Source organism: Peromyscus maniculatus, chromosome 4 (genome assembly GCF_049852395.1).
Source record: "Peromyscus maniculatus bairdii isolate BWxNUB_F1_BW_parent chromosome 4, HU_Pman_BW_mat_3.1, whole genome shotgun sequence".
NCBI classification, from domain to species: Eukaryota; Metazoa; Chordata; class Mammalia; order Rodentia; family Cricetidae; genus Peromyscus; species Peromyscus maniculatus.
The window spans coordinates 61,148,089-61,175,599 of NC_134855.1; the positions used below are offsets into that span (position 1 = coordinate 61,148,089).

Sequence of the window (27,511 nt, forward strand, 5' to 3'; positions counted from 1 at the left end):
ACAAACTGTTCAACATAATCTTCAAGTCGATGTCTCTAGCTGTTAGTTGGTCCTAAATCTTTAAAGGCATTTTCCTAAATTATCTCTCTGCCATTCTTAGTTGTCTGTTTAGTACACCACTGTGAATGAATGTGGTCAAAGTGGGATTCTTGTTACCCTCTATCAAAGAGCGTGAACAAATAAGCAGAAGTAACTTTTTCCTGGATGACTTCTCTGATGTGTTGAGAGGTATGGCTTCCCACTCTAACTACCCATGATCCCTGTGAAAATATATCCACCTCCAAAGAGATCTATTGATTGCTCTCCATCTTCGTCATCTGCCCTGCAGTGGACTGTCACCATTGCTCATCCAGGCCAGTGCAAATGCTCTTCTCATCAGTCAGCTTCCTCATGCCCCAACCTCATCCTGTTCTGCATAGCAAGACTTAAGGGGATCAGCATTTCACCCTTTTGATTAAAACAGTAGAGTGGCTTTCTATCTCTGAAGTTGATCAAACTGGCATATATGTGCTATTACAATCAGGTTTGCTATAATGGGGGTTACTATTACTGTGATAAAATGCCATGACCATGAGCAACTGGAGGAGAAGGTTTATTTCAGTTTACAGTTCCACTTTATAGTCCATTATCCAAGGAAGTAAGGGTAGGAACTAGAGGCAGAAGCCATAGAGGGGTGCTGCTTACTGGCTTGCTCCTCAGGGCAAGATCACCAGCCCAGGGCTGGCCCCCACCCTGATCTGTGTCCTCCCACATCAATCTTTAATCAAGAAGATGTTCCACATGCTAATTTAATGAGGGCAATTTTTTTTCCTCTGTTGAGGTTCCCTCTTCCAAAATGACTCTAGTGTTTGTCAAGTTGGCATAAAAACCAGTCAGCACAAGGTTATAGACTGTCTTTCTGTGTTACCTCAATCCGTCTTAAATATGTCAATGACACGTGTCTTTCAGCTTATTTCTTCCACATAAATCGTACGTAGTTTCTTCCATTTCAACCAGTACCTAGAGTTTATGTTCCTTCTACCTGGAGGGTGTTTTGTCGATTCTTATTCAGTCATCTCCTTTCATTCAGTGTTCACTTTTAATTTCATTTTCTCAGAGAGTCCTCTTTAATTATTTCATTTTTACTTATCATTTTTTAAATGTGATGATGGGGTGTTAGGGGAAATCTGTTAAAGAGTTGAGGTTTCTTTTTTTTTTTTTTTTTTTTTTTTTTTTTTTTTTTTTTTTTTTTTTTGGTTTTTCGAGACAGGGTTTCTCTGTGTAGCTTTGCGCCTTTCCTGGAACTCACTTGGTAGCCCAGGCTGGCCTCGAACTCACAGAGATCCGCCTGGCTCTGCCTCCCGAGTGCTGGGATTAAAGGCGTGCGCCACCACCGCCCGGCTGAGTTGAGGTTTCAGTAGGACATGAGAAGGCATGTCAAGTGTCAGCACTTAGAGCTGAAGGCTAGTGGGAGGGAGAAAGATGTATAAAGCAAAAGCAAGCTCAACACGCTGCTCATCCACTCTGCAGAGTCCAGGACAGACATGCAGAGAATGACTCTTGTCTTTGAATTCCACCAGAGTGGATGTGAAATAGTCCAAGGTCAGAGTTTCTCTTAAAAAGTTATTATAGAAGTATGCTGAGCTTTCTTTTAGCAGCTTAAAATGTTAAACTTTTGGAAGTTTTGTATGCCATTGAAACATTCATTATTCTACCACTTCTATGAAATATTGAAATTGGACCTTTGGGAAGTTTATTTGGAAAGTACATAGAAGAAGCACGGCAGGGTATTTTTTGTTTATTACTCTTATTACTTGCTGTATAACTTAGGGGTATCTCCTGCAAGCACAAGGATGTGATGTAGTTCAGAAGTTGACTCAACCTGTGACCTTAAAGTCCAAAACACAGCACCCAGAAACAGTGCTACTTGAAACAAGAGCTTTGCTGACTTTTGAAAACACACAAATGTAGACTCCAAGTATAGTCTTTCAAAAATCTATTCCTGATCTTACCTGAGAGGCTTAGAAAGGACAACAGAATCTGAAAAAGACCTTTCTTGTACATTAAAAATTTTTTCAAGACAGGGTTTCTCTGTGTAGCCCTGGCTGTCCTGGGACTCACGTTATAGACTAGGCTGGCCTCGAACTCACAGAGATCAACCTGCCTCTGACTCCTAAGTGGTGGGATTAAAGGTGTGTGCCACCACTATGCAGAGAAAAAGACACTTCTTTAAAAATCTTTATTCACTCTTGTGAGAAAGCAGAGGGTAGTTCTGAATTTCCCAATGCTTGGACTCTTGCATTCTGAGTTAGCATAGATATATGAATTATTAACTTTTCAGAGGATTCCTGTATCATGGACCACACCTTTGTTTTTAGGCTTGTGCTCCATTGTACCACTGGAGGACCGAGATGAAGCAGGAGAGAGAGCCTGTTGGAACTTGCTTTCTTCAGGATGGAACCAAGACTGTTGAGTATGCGCCATGCAGGTCAAGTATGTATGAGAAGCTGCACCTGCTTTCGACAAGAGACCGCAGGAGCCTAGTTGTTGTGTGAGATGCATTGTGTGTGTGTGTGACTGTGTGACAAAATATGTAGACATCGTGAGGTTTACAGAGCAAATGAAAAATATTCTGCTCATACAAAGACATTAGAAATATGAATTAATCATGCTTCTAAGAACTCAGTTTGGCCATCTTTGGCTTCTGATAATTATTATCTGATTTTGGAAGTCTGTTATTTCCAGTTCAGTGGAAAGATACTCATGGGAGCTTTTCTCAAGGAGAAATGGGCATCACAATTAAAGATTGTGAGTCACTAGAACAGGCCTGGAATCTACTTTTTTTTGTTTTTGTTTTTTTTGGTTTTTCGAGACAGTATTTCTCTGTGTAGTTTTGGTTCTGTAGACCAGGCTGGCCTCGAACTTACAGAGATCCGCCTGACTCTACCTCCTGAGTGCTGGGATTAAAGGCATGAGCCCCCGCCACCCGGCTGAATCTACATTTTTAACAAGCTCTATAAGGTAGTTTTGTTGGGCCCTAAAGTTTGAGAACCATGGTTGTAGAAGAATAATGATGCTAAAAGTAAATTTTAAAAAGATGGCTTTCTGAGCCAGTTGGCAAAGGAGGGTGAAGATAGAGTTGAGGTGTCTTCAGTCTCCATTTGCCAGGCTTTACTTTCATTGGAATTTTAACTAACAGTGAAAAGCCCACATGTCTGTTGGTTATCCCAGCAACCTCAGGTTTTTCCCTAATGTTGGTTGAAATTCCAAAGAAAGTAATGTCCAGGTGATTTCAAGCACATATCATTTTGGTTACACCTTTTCTCTGCATATCTTTCTTCCACATGAGATCCCAGACCCTTTGCAAACCTACTCTTTGTTGGATTGACCATCCTCTTTAATACCAAAGACATAAAAATAAATTGTTGAAAATGCAGTCTTGCCTGATCTATAGGGCAAATTCTGCAAGGTGTTCCATCTACACCTAAGACCATAGACAGTACTGAATCCTATGTGCTACTAAATTTCTTTTCACGGAGTGTTTATTTAGGGCAATTTCCCAAGTAGTAACTTCAGAACATGATTAATAGTGAGTAACTGAAACAGTGAGCAGCCAAATTGTGCTATTAAAGGAGATTCCATGTATTGTTTCCACCTGGTACAGAATTAATTAGCAAAGTCCCAACACCTAAGCCTCTTCCTGCGAGGCTCATCCTTCCTTGTTAGGTGACATTATAACAGCAGGTCAAAGGAATGGCACAGGCTTCTGGCTTCTATGTATTTGGATCTCCAGGGAATTGCAACTTTTTTAATTGAACAATTATTAGTTAACCCCTTGATCATCCTACCTATTGTAAGTGGGAACAAAGGAATGATACCTGTGTAGAGAGCATGCCCTGCATGGGTGAAGACAGAGCTTCATCCTCAGGGTTTGATGCCATCTGTCTCATTACATTTGTGATGGCGTTTAGGTCATGGTACCATCATTTTTGGTACTGTAAAAATGTGAGGACTATTGTGTTTCTAATGTCCATATTGTAAAGACACTCTCATTTTGAAAATATAACTCCATAGCTACGTGGAGGGGGTTAATCATTATGTGTCAGTAAAGCTGATGTAGAACACATATGCACATACATGCATATGCATGCTTATAGACTAGTGCATGTGCATGTGGCACACGTCACACACACACACACACACACACACACACACACACACACACACACACAGGCACACCAGTGATCTTTGTTCTCATTTGAGAAATGCAGAAACTGAGACTCAAGACAGGTGAAGCATTTTCCCCCCACCTAAATTCCCTGGTACTGAATGGCCAAATAAGAATTTAAACTCAGGTGGTCACTTTTTTCTTTTTGGTGCTAGGTGTTGTGTCCAGGGCTTCATGTATATCAAGCACTTTCACCCCTGAACTATGCCCTCTGACCTGTAGGTCTATTGTATTCCAAAAGATCCCTTCCTTGCAGAGAATACGCTTTCCATTCCAACCGCCTCTGGAAAGCGTTCTAGTGATGAGTCCTGTGTATCTGTTTCTTAAGGCTTCCATTTATTTGCTTCAGACATAAAAATTATGAAGTAATGAAGCCTTATTTTCTAAGATAATTAACATTCTAACTATAGTGGTCTATAATTTGTGAACTTGCTTTTAAAAATACTATTTTATGGAACTAGGCGGTGGTGGCACATGCGTTTAATTCCAGCACTCAGGAGGCAGAGGCAGGTGGATCTCTGTGAGTTTGAGGCCAGTCTGGTCTACAGAGAAGTACCAGGACAGGTAGGGCTACACAGAGAAACCCCGTCTTGAAAATCAAAACAAAAAAATTAAAAAACAAAACAAAACAAAACACCTCTTTATGCCCCCCTCCCCTATTTCCTGAAATATTTAACTGTCTGGCTCTTTTCAGAAGATGTTTATGGAACTCTGATCTAACTAAAACATCTCAAGAAAAAGCATCATAAAACATATAAGCAGAGGAAATGCCTTTCTTTAGCAAACCAGGAGTACATGCTGCTTGGTCAAACCTTTGAAATATGAGACGCCTGCAGGCTCTAATTAAGAGGGGGCCACTTACCCAGAGGGGACACTCAGGAGGAGGGAGAGCTTGAAACTCTGGGTCACAGCCTCAGAGTCTACAGAGTCTACCCTGTAACACTGGGTAATTCCCTTAAGCATACTGAGCTCTCGCTTCATTACTGGTAGAACACTGGTCCTGGCCAAGCGTTTTAGAGGAACTCTTTGATAGTTTGTGTTTTATGCATGCTTCAGTAAACTGGACAGTCCAGAGCAGGAGGATTCCAGTTTTTCGAGGCTGCATGCTCACCTTTTTGTATCTTTGCTTGTATTGGCTGTGTTGGTTTTTGTATGCGTGTGCTGGTGTTTGTTTCTGGGTTTTTTTTTTTTTTGTTGTTGTTGTTGTTTGGTTGTTTGGTTGTTTGGTTTGGTTGGTTGGCTAGCTGATTCATTGATTTTGTTTTTCACATGACCTATGTGTACAGCCTGGATAAAGCGCTTCACTGCTTGTTTTCCAGTTACTTCTTTATTGCTTGTGATTACTTTTGGCTTTCAATGACAGTATCCACGACCATAGTTGGCCTTAAGCAGTAGCCAGATGTCCATCTGTTGAAAAACTGCCTGAGTCACATGGTGTGAACACTTATGTTCCCACTGACTCCTTTGTCCCTGATCTCTAATTTTGATAACCATATTTGGATGCTTTTCTCAGTTAAGTTTTCTAGTTTTTTTTTTTTCTTCTACTTTTTCCTTATCCAGATAATAATGGTCTGGTTGTTGAGAGAGGTAGCCCAGCCAGGTAGTATTCAAGAACATAGTCGTAGTTAGCTGGTTGACCATTATCAAGATAGTTAATTTCCCCAAGCATTAGTCTCCCCTCTGTACAAACGGTGACTAATAATCACATCTCCCCAGAGATTGTTGTAAAACCTGAAAAGAAAATGCGATGTGAATAGCTTCCAGTAAGAGCCTAATGCACACCAGTTGACCGCATTGTCCTAATCACCAGTAGTCATATTATTTCCAGGCCTGACCAGTGGGAGAAGTGTTGGAGAAGTGCTGGTCATCTGTGGAGATAAACACTGAGCCCTTCACTGAACTAAGTTGTATTCAGCACAAAAGTTTAAATTGTCAGACACACCCAGCTTAATATGTGCTGGTTAAGGAAATTTTAAGGAAGTTGTGTATTTCAGCTGGATGTCCCAGGAAACCAGCCAAAGCAGACAGTGTCATAGAACTAAAAAAGGCAAGTCTTCGTAGATAACTGAGGATTGTTCCCTGCTGTAGCTTGACTGGAGGAAATGCAGGGCTGCCTTGAGGTTGAGGCACAATTCCTTGGTATGATTCACCAGACGCTGGAAAGCCCAGTCTACATTTTCCTGGTCCCTCTTGGTTAGAAAAATTTACATTAGAGTAGTGTTACACTCTTGTGACTGTTTTCTTAAAGCAGAAACTATTTTATTGTGTAATCTTGGGGCAATTCCCAGATTTTAAAAATGGGTTCAAAAGTTTTGAAGGGATTATTTCACATGCACACATACACATACACACAAAAATTTTTGGAAGTTTGACATTATGATTAAAATGAACTACTTTTGGTGTCTGTATTGAGTGACCTGGGTGTGAGGAACTTTGGATATATTTGCAACATCGGGGCATAGATTCTTTGGTAACTGAAAGATGGCATAAAAAGGAAGAATTTAAAAACAAGCATCTCTGTGCTGAGTGCAGTATCGTTCATGATTAAAGTTAGTTCAAATTAACTTGCTAATTACTTAGTTCAAAATTGGTCACTTTTTCTGAGACACACAAAAAAAGAGTAATTACAGGAAAGCAAATTATTAACTGTTGTGGTTGGAAGACACCTTGAGAGCCATGTTTAAATGAATTTAATTAGCTCCTATGTCTATAGTAAGAATAGTTGCATATTTTACTTTTCATAGAACATTAAGTTTGGACTTTGCAATTTTCTGAAATTCTGCACCATGTTATTTGTAGTTCTTTTTTGTTTGTTTGTTTTTGAGAGGGTCTTTTATGTAGCCCCGGCTATCCTGAAACTCACTCTGTAGATCAGGCTGGCCCTGTAGATCAGGCTGGCCTCAAACTCACAGAGATCCTCCTGCCTTTGCCTCCTGACTGCTGGGATTAAAGGTGTGCACCACCACTGCTGGCTTAGTTTTTCATTTTTATCATCATCTATAAAAACGCATACATAGGAAATATATGTGTGTGTGTTTTTGTTGTTTTTCCTAAACTTAGCAAAGACACAGCAACCGCAAGGCACTAGGAAGAAAGAAGCATTTCGGAAAGAAGGCTTAAGTTTGGGCATGAAAGCTCACTGGTGTTTCATGTATAATGGGTCACTATTGGTATCTTTTCAAAAAACAAGATATAATTGAATAGAGAGTGTACCTTATAGAGTACTTTGCATAGCATAGTGTCTTGTGAGATTTTAAGCTATGTATTTATTTTGCATACTCAAAATGTTTGACGAATTGTGATACAAGCTATACTCTTCCTGTGAGTTGTGTTTGAAGCAAGTAGTTTAATCCAGCTGTGGGGACATGTGCCTTAATCCTAGCACTTGAAAGGCAGAGAAAGGAGGATCCTGAATTTGAGGCTGGTCTAGACACTACATAGTGGAATTCTGTCTCAAAAAAAAAAAAAAAAGATCTTAGCCCTTGGCAACCTGCCCACAGAGTCCACTCTCCAGTGTCTCTGTTTTTGTATCTGAGATGAAGAAATTGTCCTGAGAAGCATGTGAGCTAGTATGACAGTAGCCAGGTGCCTGAGTGAGTCCTTTGAAGAAACCATGGGTTCAACAGTAGCAGATTTATTTGTTTCACGCTTTGTTTGTGTTATTTGCTTGTTTTGGGGTTTGTGTATATTTCCAATCTTTTTATTTTAGAAAATATTGATGCTGATGGACAGGGATTTTGTCAAGGAGGATTCAGCATTGATTTTACTAAAGTAAGTTCTCATTCAAGACAGTTCAGATCTTTACTGACTCAGCTGGGTTTGAAAATGCATGGTCCTTACTTCAGCTTTCTTATAATTATTATTATAATTAATGAAAAGAGTCATGAAGCCTTCTGTTCATTTTGATATTCTTTGGCTTACAATGTTCCCTCTTTCATAAACATTGCTTATGTGAAATGGTGAGACAGCAGAGTGAGAATGGAGGAAAGGAGAAAATCTCTTCAGTAAATGATTCTAACTATGAAGACATTACAGTTTCTAGGGCAGTGAGATTGTCTCAGCCAGTAAAGGCATTTGCCATCCAAGCCTGATTACTTGAGTTCAATACCTGTAATCTGTATGAACTGACTCTATGAGTTTGTCCTCTGATCTCCATATGCACACCTCTTTTACTTACATCATGCCCAAAACACACTCATACACACACATATACACATACATATACATACTACACACACATATACACATACACACACTCACACACATATACACATACACTACATACACATATACACACATATGCTATATAAACATACACACAAAACACTCACATATACACATTCATGAGCACACAATACATTCACACACATATATACATACACATACTACATACACATTCACACACACTCACACATATATATACACATACATATACACATACACACACACTACATACACATACACACACTATATAAACATACACATAAAACACCCCATACACACATTCACAAACACATATTTACACACACACTTAAAATTTCCACTTATGGAGATTTATAGACTATTAGTTTCCTTTTCAACTGAAATTGGCTCTTCACAAAAGCTATCAATAGGGCTTTTGTTACAAAATCAGCTTGATTACATAAAAGCCGAGAACCGTATCTGTTTACCATCTGTTTTTGGTCTGTAGGTGCCAAGTGAAGGTGAGGCGGTTTAATAATGGGGAAATCGCTTGAGCAGGATTCTGTTTTTAACTAAACTGACATGCCCTGCACGCCCGATAGTCTTCAGTCCACCCAAGTAAAGACCCCATCGACATTTCCAAAGACAAGTTTTATAAGCGTGCTTCTTTATGGTGTTCTGTTCACTTCACCATCTGTTCGTCAGTGTCTAGACATTTTGAACATCGAGTTGGTGATATCAACCCCTCTTGGGAGAAGCTGCAAAAGTAGATTGATTAAATGAGCTTCCGGCCCTGAGAGGTGGCACATACCACAATCCCAACACTCAGGAGGCTGAGGCAGGAGGATTGCAAGCTTTGGAGCTACTCAGCCTCCACCAGAGTAAAAAGTAGCAGCCAAAGCAACAACAGTAGCAATGAAAGCAGGATGGAGAGTGATATGTACATTTGGGAGGAAAACAACGCCTTCCCTCTAGCAAGAAAGCAATTCCGAGACACCATGCACAAACACAAAATACCTTTGGTTAGACCCTTACACTTTGTTACAGGTTTAAAAAATGCTGGTGTCCTTCACTGAAACTTCACCTCGGAAGCCACACTTCGTTAAGACTCTGAGATACTAAAATGGTTTCTCTTTGGCAGAACATTCCTCAGTGATCATTGGAAAACATATCTTAAGTGGTCATAAATCTAATAGACAAGTGAAGAAGCAATCTTTTCCTTATTGTAGCAAGTGCTGTTTCCATCAGTACTTCAGAGTGTACAGGATAGTCAAGGTCTCCCGGAAAAATGTTTCCATGTTAAATGAAGACGTTAGACTCCTTAGTACCTTTAATAATGATAATTAAGTTCTTAATTCTTCTAGAAAAGTAAATGCATACTACTGAAACTGAGTCAGCTGAGTTAATGGCTTGTTATTTAATTATAATATGTTAATTTAATACATGCATAAGTATCTGTAATGTTTAGCATACCGATTTCTGTGTCCAAGCTAATTGTTTTAAGCATCTCCCTTCTGTTCTCTGATTTGATCTAGGCTGACAGAGTACTTCTTGGTGGTCCTGGTAGCTTTTATTGGCAAGGTAGGTTCATATTTTTTAACTGAATACTTGGCTACTTATTTGCCCATGAAGTATCTCAAATTATATTAAAGAAATGTAACTTAATAAGTAACTTAATTATCTACTATACAATATTTTTAGAAAAGAATTTGATGTGCTTTCTATGGTATATATTAAATGTGCATATGTTTGAGACAGGAAGTCAGCAGTTTTAAAAGTAAATTTAAAGTAAACATATAAAATCATTTTAAATGTTTTTTTCTTTTTAAATTGTTAAGTGCTGTGTATTTTATTTTTATACTCCAGAGGCCATGGCACATAAATTAGTGACTGTACCCTTCTGAAAGCTCAGGGTTTTAAATTGCTCATTAGAATACCCAAATGATGGCTTTAATTTTTCTAATCCCTGCCCTTTAAAGTTAGAAGACTTGTGAATGTGGCGGCGCACGCTTTTAATTCCATCACTTGGGAGGCAGAGGCAGGCAGATCTCTGTGAATTCGAGGTTTACCCAGTGTGTTCCAGGACAGGCCTGGCTACATAGTGAGACCCTGTCTCAAACACAAACAAACAAACAAACAAAAGATCTTAACTTGATAATTAAATTGGCAATGATATAAAGATAAAACACTATCCAGCCATTCTAGAAAAGTCTAATTTAACCGTCATCTAAGTGTAGAAGAGGTCATTATTGCCAACAGTTTGAGGGAAGAGGTGAGAAAAGACGAAAGTCATGCAGCAGAGACAACACACTAAAATAGGCAAAAACATCATTTGTTTGATTTGTTAGAGATGCACATTTATGTGGCTAATATGTTATTTGTTTAATTTCTCCTAAAAAGTGCTGTTCACAAGGTCAGAACTTCCCTTTTTTTGACAGCTCAGTTTTAAGGGTCTTTGCTTGGAAGCACGGAAGACAGCATGACTGTATCAGTTTGAAAGTCTTTTAACTTTGAGTTTTACTTTTTTATTTTGCTCTGTAATTTTTCCAAATGAGTCTCTTTGTGGGGCACTTCCTGCTTTCATTCCATATCTTGAAAGAGATGGAAAAGACAGGTATTTATTGCAGGAATAGGGAATTTGATGAATGAGAAATAACAATAGAGTCCAGAAAATCCAGGCATCAAACCCGTGGGCCAGTCCTCGAGGTGCACTAAGATGTGTGAGTGTGGGTTTCGGGGATTCATGCAGCTATGGGGAGGGAAATTTAGGAAAAGTAATTGAGTTTTAGTGTTGTAAAACAAACGCAGCATTTTGAAGTGCAGATGAAGGAACCAGGACCACTGCTTCTTGTTAGGCATGACTGTGTGGACAGTTTCCCTTTATAACCTGGGTGAGCAGTTTTCCTGATGGAGTCCTTAGCAGGCCTGTGGGGCTTCAACCCCCAGCACTGGGGTGGGGGATGATAAAACAGAACCAACAAACTTGGGTTTATTTTTCTTCCGACTAAGCGGAGCCAAGGGAGGTAGATGAGTATTCCTGGGAAACAACCATGAAAGAGTCTAGATTTTGTGATTCTCACCAGCCCACTGATTTAAAACACATCTTCTATGATATATTGATATCGTGATTATATCAGTGGCCTGCAATATACAATTAAAGACTCAATTCACAGAGAATATTTTAGACAAAGTTGTTTTTTTTTTTTTAAATGGTTTAGTGTAGCTAAAGTTTTCCTGGTCCTGCCTGGCCCACAGTCAGGACAAATCTCTCTCACCTGATAGTTCCGCAGCTGCTTAGACCCAACTGAGTAAACACACAAAGACTTATATTACTTATAAACTGTATGGCCATGGCAGGCTTCTTGTTATCTAATTCTTATATCTTAAATTAACCCATTTCTACTAATCTATAAGTTGCCACATGGCTTGTGACTTACCGGTATCTTAACATCTTCAGCCTTTCACTTCCCCGAATTCTCTTCTCTGCTTGTCCCGCCTATACTTCCTGCCTGGCTACTGACCAATCAGCATTTTATTTATACAGAGCGATATCCACAGCAGTTTAGGGTTATTTGGGACTAATAGTTAGAAATAGTGATGCCTAGTCAGGATTGATGGCGAACATTAATAAGCCCATCACTCAGAAGCTGGGACAGAAGAATTGAGAGTTCAAGGCCAACCTGGGCTATATAGTAGGACCCTCCCACCCCACAAACAACAAAATGAAACAAAGCACTAGAAGTAATAATGTCCCCCAGGACTTTTGTCCACACAGGTACCACCCATTGCTTGTACCCCGAAGTTCCCCTTAGAAGTCTGTTTCACACATTCATGTCTGCCTCCCCTCAACAGGCCAGCTCATTTCGGATCAAGTGGCAGAAATCATATCTAAATATGACCCCAATGTCTACAGCATCAAATATAATAACCAATTAGCAACGCGGGCTGCACAAGCAATTTTTGATGACAGTTACTTGGGTAAGTAAATGCAAAAATATAGACTCTTTGTATGGAGTTGTGGTGTATTTGTCCTGTTTTGCATAAACTACTTCAAGTAAAAAAAAACAGTTTATGTGAAATAGATTATTTTTTTAAAAAATATCTAAGGGGCATATAGCATTGGATGGGTGTTGAATGTTTAGGTTATGCGTGTAATTTGGTCATTGAAACTGAAGACAGTGCTTATTTATATACTGCTAATAATAATAGCTAACCTTGGAATGTGATTCCCGCGTTCTAGGTACTAAGTGTTTTCTTTGTGTTGCTCGTGGAAGCCCCACAAGTCTGTAGAGTGCACCATTCCCACTCCTGTTTTGTACGTGATGGCGCTGAGGCCCAGCTGCTGGTCGACTGTGCTGTGTCCCAGCCTAGGCATTTTGGCTACTGAACTTTTAGACAAGGTTCTGGTTTCAGGATTTATTGGTGTTTGTTCTCGCCCTTTAAATTTCTTTGTTATTTATGGAAACAAGTCACACCACAGAAGTAGGACTTGATGACTGAGAGAATCTGTTATTCTTTGTTCCTTTGTTCCTTTTGGGAAAACTGCAGATTTACCCTGTTTTTTTTTTTTTTTTTTTTTTTTTTTTTTTTTTTTTTTTTATACTCCTTTGTCTTAGTTTTCTAATAGGGACACCCCCATGTTGAGGATTTAACTGACTCACTGCCTTTAAAATTCGCCTACCATATGCATATGAATCTTTACCCCAGAGGAGAGAGAAGCTTCAAATACTCTGAAGGGATTCACCATGTCTCCCCTTTCATTCCTGTCTAGGTTACTCAGTGGCCGTGGGAGACTTCAATGGTGACGGCATTGAAGGTAAGAAGAGTTTGGGCCACCCTTAATCCTGGTCAACTAAGCATTTGAAACACAAGACACTGAACATTTCAGCAGTTTGCGTCCATCACTATGGAATATACAGAAGGAAGGAGGTGTTGGGGGTGGAAACCCCTGTTCTCTGCCACGAGGTCTGCCTGGCAGGGTGGCTGTGGCCCGGAGTTCTTTCCCTGTCCCTTTCCAGGCCCTGCTAAGTCCTGTCTGCATGGAGAGGCTTTTCCTCCTCTGGGCTGCCCACGAGTCGGCTCTTCCTCCTTCCTCTTTGCCTTGGTTCAGAAGTCAGTGTAGCAATCCCGGGCATCAAAAAGGTCATGCTTCTGGCCCCAGCCGCCAGTCTCATTTCAGTTGGCTTTGTATTGTTTATCATTACTGTAAATATAGCTTTCCTTAGTTTCTTAGTTGATCTTTCTATTCTTGTTTAATAAAATGGCGAGTGATTTGAGGTCTTGCTTGCTTGTGTGAGGTCCTGGCTGTCCTTGAACTCACTCTGTAGACCAGGCTGGTCTCTGCTGTGATTAACGGTGTGTGCCACCACAGCCAATGTATTTGAGTTCTTGATAATGTTTTTTTGACTTACAAATTACGTTTTTATAATTTAAAATGCAAGGGTCACTTCATATGCAACATCAATTCAAAACAAATTTCTAGTTTGTTTTCTACTAGATTAATAAAACTTAAAGCTTTCTGGAAGAATACCTATGTTTATAAATTCCAGTGTTTGTCTTAAAAATGAGTAATTAAGTTTTTTTCCTCCCTAGATTTTGTTTCAGGAGTTCCAAGAGCAGCAAGGACTTTGGGAATGGTAGGAGTGATAAAGATTATTTTAAACATTTGGGCAGGGGCTGGGGAGATGGTCCGAAGATGGGAGAGTTCTTGCTACACAAGCCTGAGGACCTCTGTTTAGTTCACCAGTGCAAATGTAGATGCAGACCCATCACACTGTAACCATAGTGCTGTGGGTTCAGGTGTAGAGTCTGGTGGATCCCTGGAGCTTACTAGTCAGTCGTCACACTAATGCACGAGCTCCAGGTTTAGAAATAGAGACTGTCTCAAAAAAGGACAAAGATATTCAACTTCCACCTCTGGCTTCCACACACATACACGTGCATCCTGTCCTCCATGCACATATCTCCACAAACATGTTCGTAACCCCCACCCCACCCCAGTCCTTAGCTATCATCCGCTTGACTGCATTTCATTTACTTTTGTTTTTCTACACAGGTTTACATTTATGATGGGAAAAACATGTCCTCTTTACACAATTTCACTGGCGAACAGGTATGCTATTAAAACGTCACCCGTCCATGATAAGAATTCACTGAAGAAAACGTGGCAGTGCAAATACAGATGTCATACACAGTGTAACGTGACACAGCTGTGGAAGTGTCCTCCTGCCGCTGCTTTCTCTCGAGTTCGAGTGTGTGTGAAAGCCACAGTTCATGTCTTCTGTTTTCAGTTTGGCTCTCTAGTCAGTCAGTTACCAGTTGGTAACAATAAAGGAAAAGTTTCACAGTAAGCAGAAAGAAAACAAGACCTCCCAGTTTTGGTATCCCAGGGCTTTAGCTTTCTTATTTCCTGGAGTGTGCTGGGCTTTGGGAGAGAGAAACCTCATGGTGGAGACTCTGGAATGATGAACACGAAATGTGTTTCACCCGTAAATTTAGAAAAATTAAAAAACCTTATTAAGTGATTGTCATCATGTTAGTAGAATAGACAAAGACTGAAGCCCTAAATGCACAGAAAGAGGAAGCATCCTATCAGTGGGCTATAAATGTGAACCACATGATCTGGTAGGATGAAGTGTAAATGTTTTGTTCCATCTTCTTCTGCAGATGGCTGCATATTTTGGATTTTCCGTAGCTGCCACTGACATTAATGGGGATGAGTAAGTTTTTAAAAAATGTTCCCAGAAACCGTTTTCCTCTGTGTTTATAGATGCTTGACTAAAACTAAACAGTATTTCTTCTGTTTCTTTGTCTGCTCCCTGTTAATCCTCTGTCACTCTAAGGAAGGAATTTGACACTCCCTAATCATGACTGTGGGGGAGCCTTCTAGTTGGTCCTAAGCTTTAAAATGGTCTACAACAGTGGTTCTCCACCTTCCTAATGCCGTGGCCCTTTAGTACAGTTCCACAAGTTGTGGTGACCCCAGACCCTCAGACAAACAGTTATTTCATGGCTGCTTCATAACTGTAATTTTGCTACCGTTACGAATCGTAATGTAAATATGGGCAGGATATTTGATATCCTGCACCCACGGGTTGAGAACCGCTGTCTTAAAGCATGACACTGTGATTCTATGCGTGATCTGCAGTGCTTCTATGTTGCCCTAAGAGGCTTGCGGGGGGGGGGGGGGGGGGGGTGGGGGGGGTGGGGGGGGTGGGGGATGGGAAATGGAGTTTTAGTGAGAATGTGCCGATGGGGGGCTGGAAAGACTGCTCAGTGGGTAAGAACACTGGCTTGTCTTGCAGAGGGCTTGAGTTTGAGTCACAGCACTCACATGGAGGATCATAACCATCTTAATTCCACTTCTAGGGATCCAGTGCCCCTTTCTGGCATCTGAGGGCACCAGGCACACACAGACATACATGCAGGCACAACACCCATACACATAAAATAGAAAATTAAGAGAAATGCGGTTAGATGGAGTTTGATCTGGTGTGTGAGGACATTCTCTTTTTTCCAGTTATGCAGATGTGTTTATTGGAGCGCCTCTGTTCATGGACCGAGGCTCTGATGGGAAACTCCAAGAGGTGGGCCAGGTCTCAGTGTCTCTGCAGAGAGCATCGGGAGACTTCCAGACTACAAAGCTGAATGGATTTGAGGTTTTTGCCAGATTTGGAAGTGCCATAGCTCCTCTGGGAGACCTGGACCAGGATGGTTTCAATGGTAAGTTCAAAGTGATTTTCTGTGTCACCTGAAGAAGTCCAAAAATGCCTTCTATAGAAGCTCTTATGAGCAAACCCCCCACCCCACCCCACCCCACCCCCACCCCCGCCCAAGGCGAGCACATCACTGACACCAAATTTAAAAACAATTTTTTTTTTTTTCTGAAAAATGAGCCAACATTTTGAAAACTTGACTTTCATGAGCTAGAATGTCAAATGATTAAATTCTGAAGGGACCTTCCTTCCCGGGGAGCCCTCTGCATCCTGCTGCATGGCGGTGCCCTCTGCTGTCCATTGGGCTCCAAGTGAAAAAGAGCTCCCAGGCTCCTTGTCAAAGCAATGCTGACCGAATGCCTGCCTCAGGTGTGAGTTTCCACTAATATTTTTATAGCCGTAGCTTTATAGTGGCCGTGGAACCTCAGAGAGAGGTTGTATGTTTTTTCATGGGGACCTGTAAAAGGCTTAAGCCCATTGTTTTATAGTAGTCCCATTTCAATAGTTGTAGATCCCTTTAAAAAGAAAAGCTGGCTTTTGCTACATAGCTCTTTTCCAGAACCTGAAATACAGATTAAAAGTTAGAAATAAGAAATATAGATTACAAGGGTTTTTTTGTTTTGTTTTTTTGTAAAAGAGTAGTAAAGAGAGAAGAATTGTTGATTTGTTCGTTTTATCAGCTATATATATATATATGGGTACGCCCCCCAAATGTAATAGAAAGCCATTAAGAAGGAAACTTGAGAATTTCGATAATACAGATGTCACTGACCCTCTAGTGGAAAGGAAATGCCTCCACTCTGGCCTTGAGGACAGTTGCATGTCATACACCAGCCTGAATAACCGTAGAGGATTTCAGGGTTAGTGAACACCCAGCCCAAGTTATATTTTGCTTCCTAAGATAGTCTTAGCTCTTTATTTTTCACCAAAGAACATAGCAGCAACTGTAGACTAAAGCTCATAACAGGCTGTGGGAAGACAACAGTCAGCCAGGCCATATCATTACTTAGTGACAACAAAACGTTGAGATAAGAAGGAAAACCGTTCGGATTTTCTACCTTGTGGGTCCCTTGCATTGTAACTGGGTCTGTGGAACAGCTAAGACACGTGTGTCGCTTTGTCCCAAAGGTCTTCCAGTCACTTTAAAGACATTTCCTGGGTATTGCCATCTTACTTTTCATATTTTTACTATATTATTTGACAACAAAATGTGTAAACAACAGCAAAAATCTTTTAGTTTTATAAAGTTTTTTTTTTTTTTTTTTGGTCTGTCCTGGAACTCACTCTGTAGACTAGGCTGGCCTCAAACTCAGAGACACCCACCTGCCTCTCCCTCCCGAGTGCTGGGATTAAAAGTGTGCACCACCACTGCTCCATTTATAAAGATTTTTTTCATAAAGAAGCTTTAGATAAGTTTGGAGATAAATACCTAGGACGTGTTGAAGGTTTATAAGAAAGTGTGAATGGTAACGTCTCCAGTGGAAGATTTGCTGAGGTATGTTTATGTAAATATGCTCAGATGTGCTGTTAGCTAACTCCAGTCTAGTTTTGTTCAGATCTGAGTGCCTCTGTTTCAGTCCCCCAAGCCCCAGCAAAAAGAAAACTTAGATATCATCAGAAGGTGAATTAGTTACTTGCTGCTGTTACCTGATATGCAGCAGCGTAAGAGAGAAAGCATTTACTCTGGCTCCCAGTGTGAGGGGATGCAGTCCCTCATGCCACCGAGAAGCATAAAGGGCCTGGTCTCGTTGTGTCCACAGGAGAAAGCAGAGAACAGACAGACAGGAAGGGAGGCCGATGACAAGACCCAAAGGCCTGCTCTCTCTCCCTGCAACAGTAATCTACCCCCTCAGTGAGGGTCGACCTGTGGTGTTCCACAGCCTTCCAGAACAGCATCATTACTTGGAGACCAGTGTTCAAACCCATGAGCCGGTGGGGGTGGGGGACAGGACACTTCACATTCAAGTCACAACAAAATGACACGGAAAGCAAAACAAGTAACTAGTGAGGTTTCGTGTTTTTGTGTGGACAGGGTCGTTTAGTCCAGTTTTTGTCATTATTGCCCAGCAAAATGAAGCGGAGCAGAGGGAATGAGGTGACACCTAGAAGGGACAGCCGGAGCAATCAGAGGAGGAAGTGACTTCCTGACCGTGCCAGCCGGTCCAGACAGGCAGCCTGGAGGGAAGACGTACACAGAGTGCGGAAGGGTTTAGAAGAGACAGTTTATATCAAACAGATTAGAGCCATCTTTTGCTGGGAAATTACTAATTAATATTTTATTATTGTTATTAAGAGATTTTCTATTCATTTTACATACCAACCACAGATTCTCCTGTCCTCCCTCCTCCCGCCCCCCCTCCCCCAGCCATCCTCCCCAACTCCACCCTCCATTCCCACCTCCTCCAAGGCAAGGTCCCCCATGGGGAGTCAGCAGAACCTGGTACATTCAGATGAGGCAGGTCCAAGCCCCTCCGCCCTGCACCAAGGCTGCACAAAGTGTCCCACCATAGGCACTGGGCTCCAAAAAGCCAGCTCATGCCCCAAGTGGGTCCCAATCCCACTGCCTGGGGGCCTCCTAAACAGTTCAAGCTAAACGACTGTCTCACTAAGTCCAGTCCCATGGGGGCTCTTCAGCTATTGGTCCACAGTTCATGCATTTCCACTAGTTTGGCTAGCCGCAAAAGAAAATTGACTAATTAATATTTTTACTGCATATGTCAATTTGAAGTTATCCTTTAAAACTTGGAAAGGGTTAAAAGGACTATTTACACAATGTAACTAATTATTTCTAAAGAATGACATATTCTTAGGGCTTATAGATACCAGATAGTCTTTTAAGTGCTGAAAATCAGAGGTAAATCAAGACTGGGTGTGGTAGGGCACACCTTTAATTCAAGTGCTGTGCAGGCAGAGGCAGGCAGATCTCTATGAATTTGAAGCCAGCCTGGTCTACGTAGCATGTCCCAAGTTAGCCAAAGCTGCATAGTGAGATCCTGTCCTAAGCAAAACAAAACACCAAGAAACAAAGAGGGTAGTCACCTACACACATTCTTAGCCAGGCAGTGGTGGCACACCTTTAATCCCAGCACTGGGGAGGCAGAAACAGGTGGATCTCGGAGTTTGAGGCCAGCCGGGTCTGCAGAGTGAGTTCTACATAGAGAAACCCTATCTCCAAGAAAACAAACAAATAAACAAACGAGAGAAGAGGGTAATCACGCACACACATTGTTAAGGAACCCAGCATGCAATACAGTGTGTATATGTCAGAAATATTTTTTTAAAAGGCCACTAGAATATGATTCCCGTGGTGTTTGAGATACTCCCAGGCATGGTGGTCTCACAAAGAATGAGCAATTCAGACATGTTTGGTATCTCAAGAGATGTCACTGAGGAGGAATAAGGTGGTTTAGTACAGTAAGGATATCAAAGCAGTTTGGTGTGGTTGGTACAGGGTGGCTTTTAGAAGCCACAGAGACATCCATGTCTAGGCTGGTAGCATCAGAGAAAAAAGAAATTGGTATATTACATTCATTTTCAATCTAGGAGTGGCCACCATGACCATTTAGTAACATTTAGGGTTGTTTTAAAGAATTTAACGTTTTACATGCTTATTTTGTTTCAGTATAAATTGAACAAAATCAAGAAGTCAGAACTTTGAAATTTATGAACCAGATTTTAATTTTGTAAAATAAAGCTCATGCATGAATTAGAAGAAGGACCAGAGTGAATTTCAGATGAGGATTTTCATGTATCCTCACCCCATCTGTAATTTAAGATGAAGAATTTTAGGTCCAGAAAACTGAAGTCTCTTTCTTGTCCAAGGTCAGACCCAGAACACCTGCCTCCAAATTAATGTCATTTTGCACAGTTTTCCTTGGATCTCTTTGAATTAGAATGCCACTTTTTGTTTTGTTATCTGTTGTTTTGAGAGTCTCACTGTGTAGCCCAGGCTGACCTTGAACTCACAATCTTCCTGTGTTAGTCCTTTGAGTGTTGGGATTATAAGCCCGTGACCCTGTGACAGCCTAGACTGTTACTCTGCAGAACTTCAAATCACCAGTTACTGTAACAGATGGGCTGTATGAATAGTATTAGCACCGAGAATCTCTTCTGGCCATCCTTGCCCACTTTCCTAATTCCCCATTCTTCCTCTTCTGTCATTCATTGCCTCCACCCTGCTCCCTTTGTCCACAGATATTGCAATTGCTGCTCCCTATGGTGGTGAAGATAAAAAGGGACTTGTTTATATCTTCAACGGGAGATCAACAGGCCTGAATTCGGTGCCATCTCAGATCCTTGAGGGGCAGTGGGCTGCTCAGAGCATGCCCCCAAGCTTTGGCTATTCCATGAAAGGAGCTACAGATGTAGACAGAAATGGATATCCAGGTACTTTCCCACAAATACACATGGCTCTTGGCTTTTTCAGTTCCAACAGTATTAGTTATTCTGTTCTTGATGTCATTCCTTTTTATGTTTAAGTACTGATGAAGACTTTACTATCATCGTCAACAGGGGCAGGAAGAAAGCACAGCCATATTTGATGGGAGTATACAGTATGAACATACACTTTTTATTTATTGTCCTAAAGCTTATAGTAAAGTATCAGAAAAAAAATTATAGAAGCAATCAGCAAAAGCCAAATGCACATTCTAAGTTTTGAAAGTGGCATCCATTGATGCTTTCAATGAGCTAGTATTTTTATGGACTAGTGCAATGACTGGTGTGTGTGTGTGTGTGTATGTGTGTGTGTGTGTACTCATGCATGCGCGCAGACACACATGTATGAGTGTACCTGTGTGTGGAGGCCAGAGATTGTATCTAGTGTACAAATGCATATAGCACCATACTTGGGGGATACAAACTTGCTTTACTCCTGGAGCCACCAGCCCAGCCTGGACCAATCACTCTGATTAAAAAACAAAACAAAACAAAAAACAAAAAAAGTACCATTTCATTGAATTTTCTCAATTACAATTGTGTGAGATGTAAATTAAATTAGGTCACAATAAAAAAAATGAAACAAAAACAAAACAAAACAAAAAAATTAGGTCACAATAAGGCCATTTGGTGGATGTGAAAAGTAACTGAAAAAAGGTAACTCGCCCAAGATTTTCCACTGGGTTAATCTGCAGAGTAGGACCATCAGTTTAGATTTTTACACCCTTTGAGTATTATAATGGATCCAGAATCAAATGGCTCCTTTTCTTTACATGAAATCTATAAATTTAGAAAACCCAGATGACCTTTGTTGTTGAAATAGCTAATCCGGATTCTATGTCTAAACTCAGTGGCATGCTTATGAGCACAGTATGTGCATTACAGAGCTTAGCATAGCAAAGTGTGTCTTTCTGTTCTCCCTCTGATGCATCTCTACTCTGTGATTGTTTGAGGCAGGGTTTTGTTATGTACTCCAGGCTGTCCTGGAACCCACAATCCTCCTGCCTTTGTCCTCTGAGTGGCTAGGATTACAGGTGTGCAAGAGCATCCCTTCATTCACACGTATGTACACCCACACACATATGTGTGTATACATATATATGAGTATATAGCACATGGGTTTTTGTTATTTTATGTGCATGGGTGTTTGGCCTGCATATATGTTTGTGTATCATGTGTGTCCAGTGCCTGCAGAGGGCAGAATAGGGTGTCAGATCCCCTGGAACTGGAGTTACAAACAGTTGTGAGCCACCCTGTGGGTGCTGTGAACTGAACCTGGATCTGCAGGAAGAGCAGCCAGGGCTCTTTAGTGTGGAGTCATTTCTCTAGTCTCATATGTTTTTCTTTTTGTTTTTTTACTTTAAAAACAAACAAACAAGCAAACAACAACAACAAAAAACCCCAGCATCATGGTTTATATGCTGTCATTGTATATTCCTTTAAAATTTTAGGAACATTTATTCTAAAACATGTATTTCATGTCTTCCATTCTAATAAATAATTGTGTAGTATTTTATTTTACCTTATATTTTGGAATTTATATCTGATGTATAATTTTGTTGTATGCCCCTAAATATTTCCTTAGGACAAAATTCTGTATTTGTTATTCGGCAGCATGCTGTTTGTATGTGTGTGTGCACATGCATGTGTGTGCGCTGTGGTAGTGCTTCTTAGTATATGTGGCTGTGGGTGCACACATACTTGTGCATGCACTGTGGTAGTGCTTGTTTGTATGTGTGGCTGAGGACATATTAGGAGAGTAGAGAATGTCTGTGGAGGTCAGAGTATAACCTTCTGGTTGATTCTTGCCTTTCCACCTTATTTGAGACAGGGTCTGTATGCTGCAGCGTAGGTTGCCTGGGAGCTTCCAATTCTCCCATCTCCTAGTAGGGGCATGCTAGGACCTTAGATTTGCACTATGTCCTGCTTTTCCCTGGGTTCTGACAATCTGAATTCAGGTCATCAGGTTTTCCTGGCAAACACTTTTTTCCCAGTGAGCTGTATCCCCAGCCCCAAGAAGCATGCCCTTTTTGAAGCCATTAATATACATTGCCAATTTTCAGTTTTATTTCCTCCACAAAATGGCTTTTGTCAACTTTTTTAACACTCAATAGCAATGAACAAGTGCTTAGTTTCCCACACTTGTTGTTTTATAATAGTTTTGTCTATATAATAGGCGAGTAATAATTTCAGTGGCTAGTTTTTGGATATTAGTGAGGATAAGTATTTTTGTATATTGTATATTCACTTTTATAAATACTTAAAATATCTTTGTCTTCATTTGAAGTATTTTTTTCCTTTTCATTCATTTTTTAAAACCTGTCCAGTGCCTCAAATATTGAGATACTATCTTCTTAATTCTTGTACTTATTTCCCAGTTTCTCATATTTGCATCGCAGGTGTACAGAAATTTTAGATTTTCATGAAATCCAATCCCTCTATCTTTATATTTTCCTATATTTTTCTGTGTTGAGAGAGCCTCCTCAAATTTAGCTTGAGGAGAATGTGGGATAGAGCTCTGATTTAATTTTATCCAAATTGTGAGCCAGTTTTACATAAGAACAAGTGCATTTTGTCCTTGCTGCTTTGAATCCCATCGACTCCCATATACAGAATGTTTGTTTGTTTGTCTGGGGTTTTGAAACAAGAGAGAAAGAAAAAAATAATTTCCTAATGAAGTTAGAAACTGCACAGGCATCTAAAAGTTGTCTTTTGGGGGGGGGGTGTATTTGGGCACAGATGCTTCCTTACTGTTGTTCTTTTTACTAAATTCCTATTAAAAAGATTATTTTTTTAGCTATTTATTTTTTCTTATTATGTGTGTGGGTGTTTGCCTACTTGTATGTACATGTACTGTGTGTGTGCAGTGCCCACGAAGGCTGAAAAAGTACACAAGATGGAGTTCACCAGTGCGCTTGGAAGTGGAGTTACAGAGGTTGTGAGCCACCATGTGGGTGCTGGGAATCGATCCTTTGTACTCTGGAATCAAACCCTGGGCCTCTGGAAGAGCAACCAGTGCTCTAGCCCTTAGAAATACTCTTATCTACCCAAATGAGAGTCTAGTGGATAGCGATAGTTTACTCACCATTTTGAAATAGTTTTGCCTTGTCCATTTCATCTTAAAATTTCCTGGCTTTGAGAATAAAACCCAGAAACATGAAGCATGTCATAGAATAATGCGTATTTTAAAAACCATTTTTATAATTAACATTTTTTTTATTCTCTCAAGACTTAGTTGTAGGAGCTTTCGGCGTGGATCGAGCTATCTTATACAGGTATGTACCGTATTCTTGAATACAGGAATATTCTGAATTATTTGAAAAAAATTAGTTAAGTACTTGTTTTTGAATTTCAGTTTAATTTCTTAAAGTAGTAACATTATTTGTTCTATTCAGGATTTGCTGCAAATAGTATATAATCAAGGAAGTCTTAAAGAACAGAGATCTGTAGTTTTAAGAAATATTTTTAGAAAAATATTCAGAAATTCCCTTCATTAGCTTTTAAATTTTGTTTGGAGACATTCTTCTGCAGTTTCAGTCAGTCATCAAAAATGTGTGAGTAGTAGCTGGGAGTGACCTTGCCTGTGTACTGGCCTCTGTTCCTAGACTCCGACAAAAATGAATTTAAGACGATAGAGGTTTTCATTTTCCTAGAAGAGGTGCTTGTGCCTCAGTGCTATGTGACCATAAAGGTGGTATGTCGTAAATATCAAACTCATTTATTTAAACCAGAGCCTAGTGTATAAATTCTCATTCCTCAGCTGTACCCATGCTCTCAGCTCTGGATGTCATCACTTTCTCTGCTTCAGAACACCAGCTGGCCTCTTAAGTAGGTTGAGGTTCCTGCTCTGTTATGGGCTGAACTTGGCAAGAGCGTTGTTACCACGGGAGTTGTGTAAGGCACTGCGATCCATCAACTCCTTCATAGCCGTGGAGAACATAAACTTTCAGATTTCTAGACTTTTATCATTTGAAGCAGCTTCTTTGACCTGACTCCACTGGTTTTTAATATAATTCTTAGAGTTGTGCATCTGAATTTTGCAAAATCATGTTTAAGGCTGAATATCTTTTTATTTGAAATGCTTTGAGACCAGAAGTGTCTCAGATTTTGTAGCTGTATGGGTTTTCAAGTATTTGTAGAGACTTGCCAGTTAGGCATGTTTAATCTAAAAATCCAAAACTTGAAATAGTCCGAAACATTTTTGAGCATCTTGTTGGTACTCAAAATTTTGAAAGTCCATAGCATTCCAGTTTGGATATTTTAGGCTATGGGAATACTCTCACTGTATATTTTAGTTATAAAATATTGTTAATAAAGAAACACCTCCATGAGGTAAATATTTAAATAATTGAGAAGGTGAACATGGGCAGGAGAGAGGACCCTAGTTTAATACCAAGCACCCACATAGCAGCTCATAACTGTCTGGAACTCCTGTTCCAGGGGATCTGACACCCTCACACAGACATACATGCAGGCAAAATACCAGTGTACATAAGATACAAATAAATAATTTATTTAAACATTGCAGTTAGGAGCATATGCTGCTTTTGCAGAGGACCCAAGTTCAGTTCTTAGCACCCATGTCAGGCAGCTCACAGTGGCCTGTGACTCCATCTCCATGGGATCTGATGTCCTTTTGTGGCCCCTGCATGCACCTGCACTCATCCCCAGCCCATACACATAATCAAAATAATCAAAACAAGTATTTAAAACGAGCATACAGTAAACATGTGTATGCTATACTGTAAATACTCTACTCATTAATTTCCTTTGTGTGTGATCTGTGGGCATTCTGTCTGCGTTGCAGGATCTTTTCTCCTTTCCTCTTCACATGCCTGTCAGCACAGGTGGGTTTCCAGCACTCACATGCCTCACTGTGTCCCCTCTGATTAGTCGGATGTCCTACAGCTAGTAACAGTTGTGCTTTATTGTGCTGAATTCAGATAGGCTGACCATTAGTCTCACTTGCCTGGCATTGAGCAATTGCCAAGACGCAGGCAGGCCTGAATCAGGTCAGTTGTGGGTAAAATGAGACTGTCGGTCATCTTATGTTTACATCTAGGCTAGTAGGCTAGCGCAATTGTTGATGTTATTACCAACAGTAGTGGCCGTTGAATTGCATCTGTGGTGAATAAGAATTTAATCAATCTATTTTTAAATAACATTTTCTCTCTTTTTCTTTTTCCTCTTTAATTTAAAACCAGAGCCAGACCGGTTGTCACCGTAAATGCTGGCCTTGAAGTATACCCAAGTATTTTAAATCAAGACAATAAAATCTGCCCGTTGCCTGGGACGGCTCTCAAAGTTTCCTGGTAAGGAGCTTTGGTTAGGACTAGTTGTGATTAAGATGAACAGCTGAGTCACTGTAGCGGCAACAGAGTTAGGTGGTGGGGCTGAAATATCACTGAGGCAGCTTCTGTGAATGCAATCTGTGTCCATGCCGGATTAGATTCGAGAAAGTCAAGTTTCAGGAAAGCTGTCTAGGAGGTCCCAGAAACGATAATATGAAAGACCTCAAAGCATTTTAAATTTAATTCTAAACAGGCTCTTCTGAAAATTTGAATTTATAAAAAGATATGTTTTTCTCGGACTACCTACATGTGAATAATGTTACAAAAATTATTTTCTCTAAGTGAATAATGTTACAAAAATTATTTTCTCCAACAGTGTGCTGGTCTTTTGCTTGTTACACACACACACACACACACACACACACACACACACACACACACTGTATTTTCACAAATCCAGTATCTGAGTTCTCTATATCATAATGTCTTTTTTGTCTTGCATATGAAATTTTCATGATTTCTGCTACATTTTCATTTAACTGTACTATAGTTATTTTTTTACTTAAATGGAGTCATGTTATTTTAAAATTTTTCATCTATGTCAAAGTAAATATAAAAATTAACTAATGAAAAATCTTGGCTCACATATAATGAGAGCCACGAAGTGCAGCCTGTCTCGAGGAGCACTTCCTGGTTCCTACACAGAAAAGCTAGCTAGAATCATGGGTGTGGTAGGACACGAGCAGATCGGAAAACTGCAGAGAAAAGAGTCTGAGGAGGGAGGGCTTCCTCCTGGCTTCCTGGAATTATTTCTGTAAACACTGGAAGCCTGCCGTTCTTACTTGACGTTGAATTCGGTTAAGCAATATGGAGCGCCAGCTCCTTGCTGTTCTGGTTGGCAACCAAGCTGGCAAGGCTTTGGCTTCCATTTTTGCTGCTCTTCTCGGCACTCACCTTTCCTGGGGGTGGCGGGTAAGTGTTGCTAATTTAGTCAAAATTAGAAGGTTTCAAACAGATACCTAGAGCAGTGTGTGAGACACAACACCATTTTATAGAAGAGCCTTTTTACAGTCGTGACCAGGGTGCAGAGCGGCAAATATATTTTACATCATATTTCCGTGAATAAGAGACCATGTCTCCAAAAATAAGGCAGAGAACAGTAGAGGAAGACACCCAAAGTGGACTTCTGACCTCCATATGTGTTCACACAGGCGAGCTCCTCCCTGCATCTGTACGCACACGTGCATGCAAACACAAACACACAGACACTTAATGCATAAATAAATAAATAGAAGATACTAAGACGTGAAAGAAGGTGAAAGTTTTTTTGTGGCACAGACTCCTCTGTACCATCAGGTTTCTGCACCTGTATTTGTCAGTTCATCCAATTATGGATAGAAATAGCCAATAAAAAACTGTCTGTTCTGGATATGTGGAGACTTTTTTCTTGTCATTCCATAAAGATGCAATATGGCAGGTATTCCCGTAGGATTTACATTGTATTAAGTATTAAAACTACTCTGGGGGTGATGTGCTGTATGCAGACACAACACCGGTTTTTATCAGAGCCCTCAATATCCACTGATTTTGGTCTCTGGGAGTGGACGGTTGGTTCCTAGAACTACCCTCCACCACCCCAGATACCAAGAGGTGGCCACATTAGAAAAGTGAATTTGGGT

The 27,511-nt window shown here is 40.4% G+C and overlaps 1 protein-coding gene across 2 annotated transcripts in view; it reads left to right on the top strand.

Annotated features, from left to right (window-relative positions):
- The window catches only part of Itgav (integrin subunit alpha V), an 86,826-nt gene that overhangs the window by 24,587 nt on the left and 34,728 nt on the right, over positions 1–27,511 (top strand). For both annotated transcript variants that reach the window (XM_006996797.4, XM_006996796.4), the window contains exons 4-15: positions 2,358–2,472; positions 7,917–7,978; positions 9,925–9,970; positions 12,242–12,367; positions 13,161–13,205; positions 13,982–14,025; positions 14,445–14,501; positions 15,056–15,108; positions 15,909–16,111; positions 20,299–20,490; positions 23,771–23,816; positions 25,746–25,853. In XM_006996797.4, coding sequence (XP_006996859.2) covers positions 2,358–2,472; positions 7,917–7,978; positions 9,925–9,970; positions 12,242–12,367; positions 13,161–13,205; positions 13,982–14,025; positions 14,445–14,501; positions 15,056–15,108; positions 15,909–16,111; positions 20,299–20,490; positions 23,771–23,816; positions 25,746–25,853 — 1,097 coding nt within the window. The remainder of the gene's footprint in view (positions 1–2,357; positions 2,473–7,916; positions 7,979–9,924; positions 9,971–12,241; positions 12,368–13,160; positions 13,206–13,981; positions 14,026–14,444; positions 14,502–15,055; positions 15,109–15,908; positions 16,112–20,298; positions 20,491–23,770; positions 23,817–25,745; positions 25,854–27,511) is intronic.